This window comes from Trachypithecus francoisi, unplaced genomic scaffold (genome assembly GCF_009764315.1).
Source record: "Trachypithecus francoisi isolate TF-2019V2 unplaced genomic scaffold, Tfra_2.0 Lachesis_group10, whole genome shotgun sequence".
In the NCBI taxonomy this organism is placed as follows: Eukaryota; Metazoa; Chordata; class Mammalia; order Primates; family Cercopithecidae; genus Trachypithecus; species Trachypithecus francoisi.
The window spans coordinates 83,603,529-83,616,609 of NW_022681455.1; the positions used below are offsets into that span (position 1 = coordinate 83,603,529).

The following is a 13,081-nucleotide window of genomic DNA, read 5'->3' on the forward strand; positions in this document are numbered from 1 at the left end:
TTTTAGTAGAGACAGGATTTCACCATGTTGGCCAGGCTGGTCTTGAACTCCTGACCTCAGGTGATCCACCTGCCTTGACCTCCCAAAGTGCTGGGATTACAGGCGTGAGCAACTGTGCCCGGTCTCCTACCCTTAAATGGCCTGGACAGAAGAGGGATGGGCATGTGGCCATGGCCTTTACTTCTCACTCTGGCTGGCCACTTGGATGTGGCTTATTCTGTTGATGCAGACAAGCATATCCCCAATGCACCGTGAAGTCTGGGAAAGCCCCTTCCTGGCTTCAATTGCCTCTAGGGCTGACCCTCAAACACCTGCAGTAGCAGAGAGAAAAGGAGGTCCTACCTCTGGAGGAAATATCTGTGCCAAGAAACAAGGAGCTGGCTGGGCATGGTGGCTCACACCTGTAATCCCAGCACTTTGGGAGGCTGAGGCTCAGGGCGGATCACCTGAGGTCGGGAGTTTGAGACTAGCCTGACCAACATGGAGAAATCCCACCTCTACTAAAAAATTGCCCAGACCAGCTCAGTCGGGGAGACCCTAGCCCAGCAGCGCTAGAGGAATTAAAGATGCATACACAGAAATATAGAGGTGAGAAGTGGGAAATCAGGGGTCTCACAGCCTTCAGAGCTGAGAGCCCCAAACAGAGATGTATCCACATATTTATTAACAGCAAACCAGTCATTAGCATTGTTTCTATAGATATTAAATTAACTAAAAATATCCCTATGGGAAACGAAGGGAAGGGCTGAATTAAAGGAATAGGTTGGGCTAGTTAACTGCAGTAGGAACATGGCCTTAAGGCACAGATTGCTCACGCTATTGTTTGTGGTTTCAGAATGCCTTTAAGTGGTTTCTGCCCTGGGCAGGCCAGGTGTTCCTTGCCCTCATTCCGGTACCCACAACCTTCCAGCACAGGGGTTAGGGCCATTATGAACATGTTACAGTGCTGCAGAGAGTCTGTTTATGGCCAGTCTTGGGGCCAGTTCACAGCCAGATTTTGGGGGGCTTGTTCTCAACATGTCCCCCTTCTCTGATTTGCAAATGATAAAAGCAAGGGCAGCTTTGTCACGGTGAGCTACTTCTAGCAGGAGTCGGGATCCACATCTGCAGACTATACAAAGACAAACAACATAGATTAAAAGCACAGTCATCATTGAAATCACAGAGCTTTCAAGTGTTTTTATCCATTTTAATGGGTTACTAGCTGCTAATCTGTCTGCAGCTCCTTTAAGCACTCCAGTTCCTGGCATTAATGTCAGGTGTGCCTGGGATGCTTTAAATATTTGTTCTTTTAATTTTGCTATATCCAAAAACAAGTTTGTAGAGTATCCTTCTAGACGCTTTTTTATTCTTTTCCAAATCTTGATCTTATTAAGAGCATTTAATAGCTTCCACAAATCCTTATGTTTAGCTCGTAGGGCAGGCCATATCATTTGAGGTTGAGGTGCCACTCTACCGCCATGGTTCCAGATAATAGGAACTGTTGCCGTACTTCTTATCATTTCTACCATCTGACAGTTTTGTTCAGATCATCTGAACATAGTGTGACCGTGGCACACAGGCTGAAAGTGCAATTCAAGCTAAACATCCCCTTAGGGGACCAATTAATAATGATTCCATAGGAATCATTGTGCAGCACCTCTGCCTGTTCTGCAAAGCAATCTTCCTAAACAAGTACGTTCATCTTTTCTAACTGGGTCCAATCCTGTTTACAAATAGGTTTTTGAGGGCGGTATTCCTCAATTATAGGAGCAGATTTATTATGGTAAATACTGAGATCAGAAAGCGTGTGTAACTGTGTCATAGAGTGATTGCATCCAGGCATTATTACCAGCCCTTATTGAAGGAATACTCATGGCAGTGGTGATAACCACTATCATAGCTACCATTAAATATTCCACATAGAGAAAAATGTAGCTAGAGCTTGGCTAGTATAGCCTGGGGCATTGTCTGTTTTAATAGAAGTTGGAATGCCCATCACCGCAAAACACTGCAAAAGATGACATTTAACACAGGCAGAAGACTCTCCTGTTTGGCTTGTAGCCCACACAAAGTGAGAAAAGGTGGCCACACATACATGTACATAAGCTAGTCTCCCAAACGAGGGAACATGTGTGACATCCATTTGCCAAATACAGTTAGGTTCCAGTCCTGGAGGATGAACTCCTGTAAAAGATGAGGAATGTACCATTTGGCAAGTTGGGCATCGCTCGATAATAGCTTCAGCTTCTTTCCAGGTAATGCTGTATCTGCGTTTGAGACCAGAGGCATTAACATGGGTTAAATTGTGAAAGTGTTTAGCATTAGATATTGCATTAACAACTAGGTGATCAGCCTATTGATTCCCTTTAGTCAAAGGTCCTGGAAGAGGTGTATGAGCTCTAATGTGAGTGATGTAAAAAGGGTGCATTCTACTCCTAACTGCTGTTTGCAATTGGGTAAATAAGGTCATCAGTTGTTCACCTGTATGAAATCATAACTGAGTATTTTCAATTAACTGTGTGGAGTGAATCATGTATGAAGAATCAGAAATCACATTAATAGGTATATCAAAAGCAGTCAATACCTCAATTACAGTTACAAGCTCCGTTTTTTGAGCTGAAGTATAGGACATCTGGAAAAACTTTTTGAGCCAAAATAAGAAGCTTTACCATTACTAGACCCATCTGTAAAACAATGAAAACGCTTAGCAGGCTGCAGGTTGTTTACTGCAGGAATTGTAAATGCAAACCGTTCACAGTCTTGCTCAGCTAAAAGGAGAGCAAAGAAACAATCTTTTAAATATATGACTATTAAAGGCCAATTTTTTGGAATTACAGCAGGAGAAGGCAATCCTGGCTGTAATGCTCCCATAGGTTGTGTAACTGAATTGATGGCTCTTAAGTCAGTTAACATTCTCCATTTACGGCCGGGCGCGGTGGCTCAAGCCTGTAATCCCAGCACTTTGGGAGGCCGAAGCGGGCGGATCACGAGGTCAGGAGATCAAGACCATCCTGGCTAACACGGTGAAACCCCGTCTCTACTAAAAATACAAAAAAACTAGCCGGGGAGGTGGCGGGCGCCTGTAGTCCCAGCTACTCGGGAGGCTGAGGCAGGAGAATGGTGTAAACCCGGGAGGCGGAGCTTGCAGTGAGCTGAGATCCGGCCACTGCACTCCAGCCCGGGCCACAGAGCGAGACTCCATCTCAAAATAAATAAATAAATAAAAATAAAAAAATAAAAAAAAATAAACATTCTCCATTTACCTGATTTTTTCTTAATTACAAAAACTGGAGAATTCCAAGGACAAAATGTTGGAGCTATGTGCCCATTTTCTAATTGTTCAGCAACTAATTTATCTAAAGCCTCCAGTTTTTCTTTACTTAGTGGCCATTGTTCTATCCAAATTGGCTTATCTGTTAACCATTTTAAAGGTATAGGTTCTGGAGGCTTAACAATGACCGCCATCAAAAACTATTTCCTAATCTTTGGCGGGAACTTTGTTTTTCTGCTTGAATTTGTTCTTTCAAACCTTGCAAATTTTTTTCTAGTCCCATACCAGGGACATACTCCTTTTCATGCATTGTATGTTGACTTTGAGGGCTATATAATTGCCCTGGAATTAGAACTTGTGCTCCCGATTGTTATAATAAATGTCTTCCCCATAAATTTATAGGTACAGAAGTTATAATTGGTTGAATAGTCCCAGGTTGTCTATCAGGCCCTTCACAATGCAAAATATAACTATTTCGATATACTTCAGTGGCTTTACCAACTCCAACTATGTTAAATTGAGCAGGTTGAATTGGCCATGTGGACGGCCAGTGCTATAGAGAAATGACTGAAATGTCTATTCCTGTATCTACCAAACTTTTAAATTTCTTTCCTTGAATAGTTATTTCACAGGTAAGACGTTTATCAATAATTTGATTCACCCAATAAGCTGCTTTGCCTTGTTTATTTGTGCTTCCAAATCCTCCTGTTCATTTAATTTCACTTTTCCCGATTCCCACATACGGCACAATCAGGAGCTGTGCTGTGCACTCTCCTGGCTCTGCTTTCCAGGGAACAGAAGTAGATGTAACAATTTGAATTTCCCCACTGTAATCTGAACCAATGACTCCTGTATGTATTTGTACCCCTTTTAAATTTACACTAGACCTTCCTAAAAGTAATCCTATTTTCTCTGCTGGCAAGGGTCCACAGACTTCTGTTGGGACCTTTTGCAGGGGTTCCCCAGGAAGAAAGTTCACAGCTTTTGTGCAGCATAAATCTACTGCGGCACTACTGGCTGTGGTGGGGGACAGACATTGTACAGGGGTAAGGGAATGGCCTGAGCTGGAAATGCCCCGGTTTAGAATGGGGCCCGGGACAGGCCCCTCACAGCGTTTCCCGAAATCGGGTTCCCTTCTTTATTAAACTTAGAGTGACGCTGACTAGCCCAATGTTTTCCTTTTTTACATTTTGGACATATTTCAGGCTCAACAGTTTTCTTTTCTCCCCTATCTGGCAGCCTGACTCGCTGATTTTTTCTACATTCTTTTTTAGTATGACCATGCTTCCCACAGTTAAAACAAGCTCCTGGAAATGGAGTATTTCCTTTATCCATTCTCAGTCCTGCCATTACTTGTGCCAACAAAGTAGCTTTATGCAGATTACCTCCAATACCATCACAGGCCTTGATATAATCAACTAAATGTGCTTTCCTGAATTTAAAAGGAAAAGGCTCAAATGTAGCTATAATATTTCCCTGTTGACCTGGGGGGTATATTCTAACAGGGAACTGCCAAGCCTCCAAATCACCCTCTAGTCTAGCTTGCTGAATTCCTGCCTGAATAGAACTAAGAGCAGTCTCTTGAGGCACTGCTCGAACAGTCACTGGGGACTACTTTTCGCCCAGTGTACTCCAGAAAAGACAGATCTGGAGGGTCATTTTCTTCAAAATAATAAGGAAGGGGTGCAGAAGGGTAGGGATGAACCTCTCCTTCCTTTGCCACTTTAGCTTTAGCTGGTAAATAAACATGCTCTGTAACCTCTTGTGTTACTTCGCTATACTTGTTTCTCCTCATTATCAGTGTGAAAAAGCTCCAAGGTGAAATGAACCAGACCCCATACCTGTCCCATTGTTACCCTGATGCTTCTGAGATCCCCTCCTTACTCACCAGAGGGATTGCTTTAACAGTACTCGGGTGTCCTCCAGCTGGTTTTCTGTTCCAACCGTTGCTCCGGCGACCCTTCGACCTGGATTCGAGCCCCCACGATGGACGCCACTTGCCGAGACCAGCTCGGTTGGAGAGACCCTAACCCAGCAGCACTAGAGGAATTAAAGACACACACACAGAAATATAGAAGTGTGAAGTGGGAAATCAGGGGTCTCACAACCTTCAGAGCTGAGAGCCCCAAACAGAGATTTACCCACGTATTTATTAACAGCAAACCAGTCATTAGCATTGTTTCTATAAATATTAAATTAACTGAAAGTATCCCTTATGGGAAATGAAGGGATGGGCCAAATTAAAGGAATAGGTTAGGCTAGTTAACTGCAGCAGGAACACGGCCTTAAGGCACAGATCGCTCATGTAATTGTTTGTGGCTTATGAATGACTTTAAGTGGTTTTCTGACCTGGGTGGGCCGGGTGTTCCTTTCCCTCATTCCCATAAACCCACAACCTTCCAGCACAGGCGTTAGGGCCGGCCGTTATGAACATGTTACAGTGCTGCAGAGATTTTGTTTATGTCCAGTCTTGGGGCCAGTTTATGGCCAGATTTTGGGAGGTTTGTTCCCAACAAAAAATACAAAATTAGCCAGGCGTGGTGGCACATCCCAGTTACTTGGGAAGCTGAGGCAGGAGAATTGCTTGAACCCGGGAGGCAGAGGATGCAGTGAGCCGAGATCATGCCATTGTACTCCAGCCTGGGCAACAAGAGTGAAACTCTGTCTCAAAAAAAAAAAAAAGACAGACAGAAAGAAAAAGAAAAGAAAAAAAGAGAAAGAAATGAGGAGCTGAGAATGGGGTGGGGCTGAGGCTGAAGGGTTTCAGGACACTAAAAAAAAAAAATTGATGAGATGCTGGAAAGTTGGTCATGAAGGCAGGAAGCAGAGGAGTCAGGTCTGGTTTCTAGGCCCTAAATAAGCTTTACAAACTTCAAAGCACTCAGAGACCTCTAGCTAATAATCATGGCACCTTTAATTGGCAAGCTGAGGGCCCAGATCTGGCTGTCAGTCTGGGCTGAGAACTGGTGTTGCAAGCTGGGCCTCCCCGAGGCTGTGCTGAGGGTTAGGGGAGGGAACTGGGTTGCACACGGGGGAATTAAAACCTGGTACAAAAGCCGGGCGCAGTGGCTCACACCTGTAATGCCAGTACTTTGGAAGGCTGAGGCGGGTGGATCACGTGAGGTCAGGAAATGGAGACCAGCCTGACCAACATAGTGAAACCCCATCTCTACCAAAAATACAAAAAATAGCAGGGCGCAGTGGCCCATGCCTGTAATCCCAGCACTTTGGGAGGTCAAGGCAGGCAGATCACTTGGGGTCAGTAGTTCAAGACCAGCCTGGTCAACATGGTGAAACCCTGTCTCTACTAAAAATACAAAAATTAGTCAGGTGCGGTGGCGCATGCCTGTAATCCCAGCTACTCGGGAGGCCAAGACAGGAGAATCACTTGAACCCAGGAGGCAGAAGTTGCAGTGAGCCGAGATTGTGCCACTGCACTCCAGCCTGGGCATCAGAGAGAGACTCCATCTCAAAAACAACAACAAAAAAAAACCTGGTACAAAGGTATCTCCTACTGCCAAGGTGCCTCTTCTGACCCCAATATGCCCCTGTGATAAGGTGGCACATGAGTCAACCCGCCCCAGAAAAGCTGAAGGAGAGAGAGATTTTGGTGGGGTCGGGTTGGAGATGAGGTTGGAATAAAGTCAGTTCATTATTTCACTTGACACCTGAACAATGTCTTTTCTCCAAAACTTCTACCTCCTTCCAGGTTGATAAATCTGGTTTCTTCCTCCCTGGGTAGGCCAGACACGGGGCTGAGCTGGGTGACAGGCAAGGGGACACAGGCCAGCAGAGATCACAGGCTCTTGCTCTCCTCGGGGAGATGTCCTGACCAGGAGCAGGGCAGCGGCTGCCCATGGCTAGACTCTGCCCACAAAGGAATTAGTGGTAGATGGATTCTCTGCAGAGCTTGGGGATACAAATGGGTAGTCGCCCCTGGTTACAAACCTAACACCAGGTGTTCCTGGTCTACCCACCCCTGCCCATGATGGTACAGAGGAAAAATGCAAGGTCTGTGTGCCTTGGGACTCTCCTCATTACCTGGATTCTGAGTTGACCTGGTCTGTCACATGGCCGCTTTGTCAGAACTCATCTGGTACGTGGGCTTCACTGATGCTGGGCTAGTCTGACCTCGTTCAGGTCAGGGCTGGGTGTTATCACAGGGAGGGGCAGATGCCTGCAGAACCCTGGCTGAGACACCAGTGAAGGTCTCAACAGTGATGGGAAAAGTCAGCAGTCAACTAAGAACCCTGGGGTCTCTGTGTGATCCTGGACAGGCTGCTTAGCCCTCCTTGGCCTCAGTGTCCCCAACTGCAAAAGCCTGGGAAAGTGAAGATCTCTTCCAGTTCAAAACTGTGATGAGGCCCTCCTGGCAGGGTCTAGGAGGGCTAAGAAGGCCTGAGGCATATGGCCTTCTCAGGGAGGCCCAAGGAAGACTGGAGGGAGCTCTCAAAACCTTCCCATTCAAAAACAGGAACTGCCTTTTGGCTGATGGCAGTCACACCCCTTGGTTTGGGATGAAAGGCAGTCCTGACTGCCTCTTCCTGACCAGGCTGTCCTCTTCAACCAAGGGGCTTCTCTCAGCACTTATGAAGGTGCAATGAGTCAATGGAGGAGACAGTACTTTGTAAACCATAAAATGCAATACAAGCAAAGATCTAAAATAAAGCCGACTTTGATTTCTCTCCGGCCATCCTTTCTCTCCAACTCCAGAAAACCTGAGTGCTACAGACCACTGTTTGCAAACTCAAATGACCTTAGGAGCTCAGCAAGTCATATAAATGAGCGGGAAATGCCAGATGGAAAGGACTGTTTGGACAGAGACATGGGTCTAAGAAATACTTTCCTTTCTTCTTCGTTGTACTTTAAGATAAACACCAAAAACACTAAAAGCAAGCCATGATGAATGGCACGTGGTGCTTGGTCAGGAGCCCATGGGAGTGGTGGGGATGGGTGGCCAGGCCACGGTGAATGGTGAGTTCTGGCTCAGCTCCCAACAACTGTGGTTTTGTGGGAGCCTAGGTGGAGTTGCCAAATCTTTGGATTTTTCAAAAGACGCCAGAAAACCTGTATTTGGGTGCAAAATATCCTTTTCAATCTTCACCACTAACTCATATCACTTAAAAACACTGCCTGGGCTCAGATCAATAAATATGACAACTGTAGGCCAGATCCAGTAGAGTCACAGGATTTTAACTTGGGCAGTAAAAAGACAGTGGAGGTGGTGAGTGCCTATAGTCCCAGCTACTTGGGAGGCTGAGGCAGGAGAATTGCTTGAACTCTGGAGGTGGAGGTTTCAGTGAGCTGAGATCGCGCTACTGCACTCCAGCCTGGGCAACAAGAACGAAACCCCATCACACACACACACACAAAAAGACAATGGAAGCCAGGCATGGTGGTGGCTCACGCCTGTAATCCCAGCAGTTCGGGAGCCCGAGATGGCAGGATCGCTTCAGCCAAGGAGTTTGAGACCAGCCTGGACAACAGTGAGAACCTCATCTCTACCTAAAATTTAAAACTTAGCTGGGCGTAGTGTTGCCCGCCTGTAGTCTCTGATATTTGGAAAGCTAAGGGGAGAGGATTCCTTGAGCACAGCAGGTTGAGGCTACAGTTAGCCCTGTTCACACCACTGTACTCCAGCCTGGGTGACAGGCCAGGAAACTGTCTCAAAAATAAATAAATAAATAAATAAATAAATAAATAAATAAATAGACAATGAGTATTGCGTTCTGGGTCACAAGAATAAAAAATAATTTAAAAAAATTTTTTTAAAACAATGGGTAAAACAAGATTCTCCTCCACCTCAGTGCTTTTAGCACCTCTGGGCTGAGAAACACCTTTTGGTTCCCCTTATGTAGGTCTGGGGGTTCTCACCTCAGCCCTGCCTCAGTAAAGGGGGCCTTCGAGACCCCTGGGCAGTTGAGAGCAAGGTGCTGGCAGAGGAGGCTGCTGAGGGTCCAAGATCAGACTGTCCGCACCCCAGGGCCAGGTCTTGTCGTAGATTCTGGGACCTCCCTGCAGGCAGCCGCAGAGGTTCGGGCCCCCGAGCCCATCTCGGGCCTCTGTAATGTCTAGATAGACACTTTGAAGGCCGTCACCCACATTCCTGGAATATCTCCGGGTACAGCTGGAAGCCCACGGGCGGTTCCAGATCTCCACGGCCAGGGGTCAGGGTCACAGACAGACCCCCGGTGACCCGGCCCCTGTGGCCCCTGGCCCCGGGCCTATGAACCCACTGGTGCTTGGCCACGGCTGATTTCTGGCCGAAGCGGCGGCCACACTGCGGGCAGGGGTAGGGCTTCTCGCCGCTGTGGGTGCGCCTGTGGGCTGCCATCTCTGAGCTCTGGCGGAAGCAGCGCCCGCAGTCCGGGCACGGGTAAGGCTTCTCGCCGGTGTGGGTGCGCACGTGGCGCCGTAGGTCCGAGGGGTAGGCAAAGGCGCGGCCGCAGTCCGGGCAGGGGAAGGGGGTCTCGCCGCTGTGCACACGCCGGTGCTGGTAGAGGGCAGAGCTCTGGCTGAAGCAGCGACCACAGTCGGCGCAGCCATAGGGCTTCTCACCGGTGTGGACGCGCAGATGCGAAGTCAGTGCCGAGCGCTGCGTGAAGGCCCGGCCACACTCGGGACAGCGGTGGGGCCGCTCCCCGCGATGGATGGCCCGGTGTTTGCTCAGGGAGGAAGCGTGGCCGAAACCCTTGCCGCAGTCAGTGCAGTGGAAGGGCTTCTCGCCAGTGTGGCTGTAGACGTGCTCCACCAGTGTGGAGCGCCAAGCGAAGCTCTTCCCGCACACGTAGCAGCCGTGACGCTGGTCCGCTCGGGGGACAGGGGGGTGGGCACAGAGCGAGGGGCGTCCTCGGTGCGGTGCCTTGGACGGCTGCTCCCAACCATAAGGGGCCCCGGCAGAGGGGGCTTGGGGAGCCTTCAGCCCAGGAGACCTGCTGGCCACAGGAACAGGCTTCTCCAGGGCTCCCGTCCCTTCCCTTTGTCTTTCCTCTTCCTTGTTTCTGGAATCTGCTGGGAGATAAAGACGGGACAGTTCAGGCTCGGCTCATCCTGGTCCTTGAATCCCACAGCCCGCATGGGCAGGGACAGGCCTGCTGGACCCCCGGCTGCCCCTGGGAGATGGAGGAGTGACACCTGTTCCTCGGCTGCTGAGCCAGACAGAGCCGGGAGGGAGGGAAGGAACAGTCCACTCCGTCTCGGGGCTGGGGAAATGTCACTGCGGGGGAAGGGCAGAGATGACATGAACATCTGGGCCTGATCCAGAAGGAGGAGCGGCCACTTGAGGATGTTCCAGGCATCAGGAACAGCACCAAGAAAGGCAGAACCAGGCGGGCATGGCCAATTTCAGTGGGGCTGGACACTCGGCAAAGGCTGAGGGCAAGAAATGAAGGAAAAAAAGGGGGGCGGGAGGGGAGAGAGGAACCAGCCTGCAGGTGAACCGCAGGGATGGGTCCTGAGGTGGAGGTAGAGTCAACAGAGCTTAAAAGACTGGGCGTGGGGGCTCAAGGCGGTAATCCCAGCGCTTTCGGAGGCAGAGAAGGAGCATCAGTCTAGGATTTCAGGACCAGCCTGGGCAACATACCAAGACCCAAGACCCCCTCTCTAAAATATATTAGGTAACAATTTTAAAAAATTAGGCCAGGCACAGTGGGTCACTTTGGGAGTCCGAGGCAGGTGGACCGCTTGACCCCAGTAGTTCTAGACCAGCCTAGGTGACATAGTGAAACCCTGTCTCTACTAAAAATACAAAAAATTGGTCGGGCGCCATGGCTCATGCCTGTAATCCCAGCACTTTAGGAGGCCGAGATAGATGGATCACAAGGTCAGGAGATCGAAACCAGCCTGGCTAACATGGTGAAACCCCGTCTCTACTAAAAATACAAAAACAAAATTAGCCGGGCGTGGTGGCGGGTGCCTATAGTCCCAGCTACTGGGGAGGCTGAGGCTGGAGAATGGCGTGAACCCAGGAGGCGGAGCTTGCAGTGAGCCTACATCGCGCCACAGCACTCCAGTCTGGGCGACAGAGCAAGACTCCGTCTCAAAATAAATAAAAATAAATAAATAAATAAAATAAAAATAAAAATAAAAAATTACCGAGGCATGGTGGTGGGCGCCTGTAATCCCAGCTACTTAGGAGGCTGAGGCAGAAGAATTACTTGAAACTGGGAGAGGGAGGTTGCAGTGAGCTCAGATGGCGCTACTGCACTCCAGCCTGGGCAACGGAACAAAACTTTGTCTTTAAAAAAAAAAAAAAAAGTTACCCAGGTTCGTGGCAAGCACCTGTACAGTCTTAGCTGCTCTGGAGGCCCAGGCGGGAGGACTGCTTGAGCCTGGGAGTTCCAGGCTACAGTGAGCTATGATGCTGCCATTACACTCAGCCTAGGCAACAGAGCAAGACCCTGTCTCTAAAATAAAAACACCAAAAAAAGCCCCAAGAGGGTAGTCACCACGCAGAGGTGAGGACTCAGAGGCGGGTTATGGCAGGGCCAGAACCCCATCACTGCTCCTTTCTAGGCTGCATCCGGGAGCCAGGCAGGGGCTCAGCCTCGTGGTCGCAGTTGAGAACGCAGTCAGAGGAAACTGCTAAGCAGGTAGCTGGAGGTGGCAGAGGATACCGGGATGGGACATGAACAGAGAAGTCCCCATGGGACCTAGCACCCGATACTCCACCTGGGTCCGTTTCTGTCGGACACTTCATCACCTCTGGATCCCGGGCAGCCGGGCCCCACAGTTCGGCCTCCTCCTCCACCCAGGAGATGAGAGCTGGCTTGTTGCCTCCGATTCCTAGGGAAGAAGAATGCAAACCCCACACTGCGGGGAGGCCGCCTGCCCGGCCCCAGGGCCCCCAACTCCACGCGCAGCTCCCAGAGGCGCGGCAGGGCCTGTGGGGGCGCAGGGCCCAGGTGAGCAGGTGGGGCTCTCACCGAGCGCGCTCAGGTGGCCGTAGGTCTCCCGCATCACGTCCCGGTACAGGGTCCTCTGCGCGGGTCGCAAGCAGCTCCACTCCTCTCGGCAGAAGTACACGGCCACGTCCGCGAAGCTCACAATCCCGGGCTCCCTCCACTCGGGTCCGGCCCCGTTTGGGTCCGGGGGAGGGAGCGGGGCCAGAGGCAGCGCCATGGTGACTGTCAACCCCGACTACGGATCGGCTGCCTCCCCTTGGCCTGGCCTGGGCCTGCGGAACCTCCTGCGTCCGAGAAAGCCTACCCGGCCAGGCCCAAGGGAAGGAGGAAGGTCACTAGGGCCCCCGAGGGCGCACTAGAGAGCATGGAAACTAACGGTGCCGATGGCAGCGGGTGTATAATCAGAAATGGAATATGCCCTCATAAAAAATGGCGGCGGTGCAAGTACCCGACCTTTGCCCCTACGCAGTCGTGCCCAAGACAACGCCCCCGGTATCTCCAGGCCGCGTTCTCTCCCTACCCTCATCCAAAATGGCCGCGGTGACTACAGGGGCCGGCCTTGAAAACTAGCCGCGTTTGTTTAGTCCCTGGCCCAGCGAGGCGGTGCAGCAGAGAGCTCCGCCCCGGTCTGCAAGAACAAGAAAGCGCCTCGTGGGAGGGAGCTGGCCTCTCGGCCTTACTGAACTCAGGCATTAGTTTTCGTCTCTGGACCGTTTTATAATCGGTCTCTAGCTCATCACTCTCTCGTTTTGTCCTTGTTATCTCAGAAACAGGGCGACAGCAGTCTCTTCCTAATGCTGAGTGTAAAAACCAATGGAGTGGGCGTGGCGCAGTGGCTCACGTTTGTAATCAGCAGTTTGGGAGGCCGAGGCCAGAGGAACTGAGGTCAGGAGTTCGAGACCAGCCTCACCAATATGGTGAAACC

The 13,081-nt window shown here is 50.0% G+C and overlaps 1 protein-coding gene across 3 annotated transcripts; it reads right to left on the reverse strand.

Moving 5' to 3' along the window:
• Positions 1–831: 831 nt before the first annotated feature.
• ZNF764 (zinc finger protein 764) lies at positions 832–12,633 on the reverse strand. 3 transcript variants are annotated; one of them, XR_004438875.1, is made up of 5 exons: positions 12,178–12,633; positions 11,924–12,037; positions 9,128–10,264; positions 5,142–5,293; positions 832–1,111 (listed from the first exon to the last, which is right to left on the reverse strand). XR_004438875.1 is itself a non-coding variant. In XM_033218130.1 (3 exons), exons 1-3 carry the CDS (start codon positions 12,371–12,373, stop codon positions 9,348–9,350), a joined length of 1,227 nt encoding a protein of 408 aa, XP_033074021.1. In that variant the 5' UTR covers positions 12,374–12,633; the 3' UTR covers positions 7,913–9,347. The 3 variants fall into 3 exon arrangements, 2 of the variants coding, with proteins under 2 accessions (XP_033074021.1, XP_033074022.1); XM_033218130.1 differs by lacking the exons at positions 832–1,111; positions 5,142–5,293 and having other exon boundaries at positions 7,913–10,264; XM_033218131.1 differs by lacking the exons at positions 832–1,111; positions 5,142–5,293 and having other exon boundaries at positions 7,913–10,261; positions 12,178–12,630.
• Positions 12,634–13,081: the final 448 nt, after the last annotated feature.

Coding starts and splice junctions, on each gene's coding strand:
- ZNF764 (XM_033218130.1), bottom strand. CDS start 12,373: ATGGCGCTGCCTCTGGCCCCGCTCCCTCCCCCGGACCCAAACGGGGCC. Junction 12,038..12,177: donor CGGCCACCTGAGCGCGCTCG/GTGAGAGCCCCA, acceptor CTTCTTCCCTAG/GAATCGGAGGCAACAAGCCA. Junction 10,265..11,923: donor TCCGACAGAAACGGACCCAG/GTGGAGTATCGG, acceptor TTTATCTCCCAG/CAGATTCCAGAAACAAGGAA.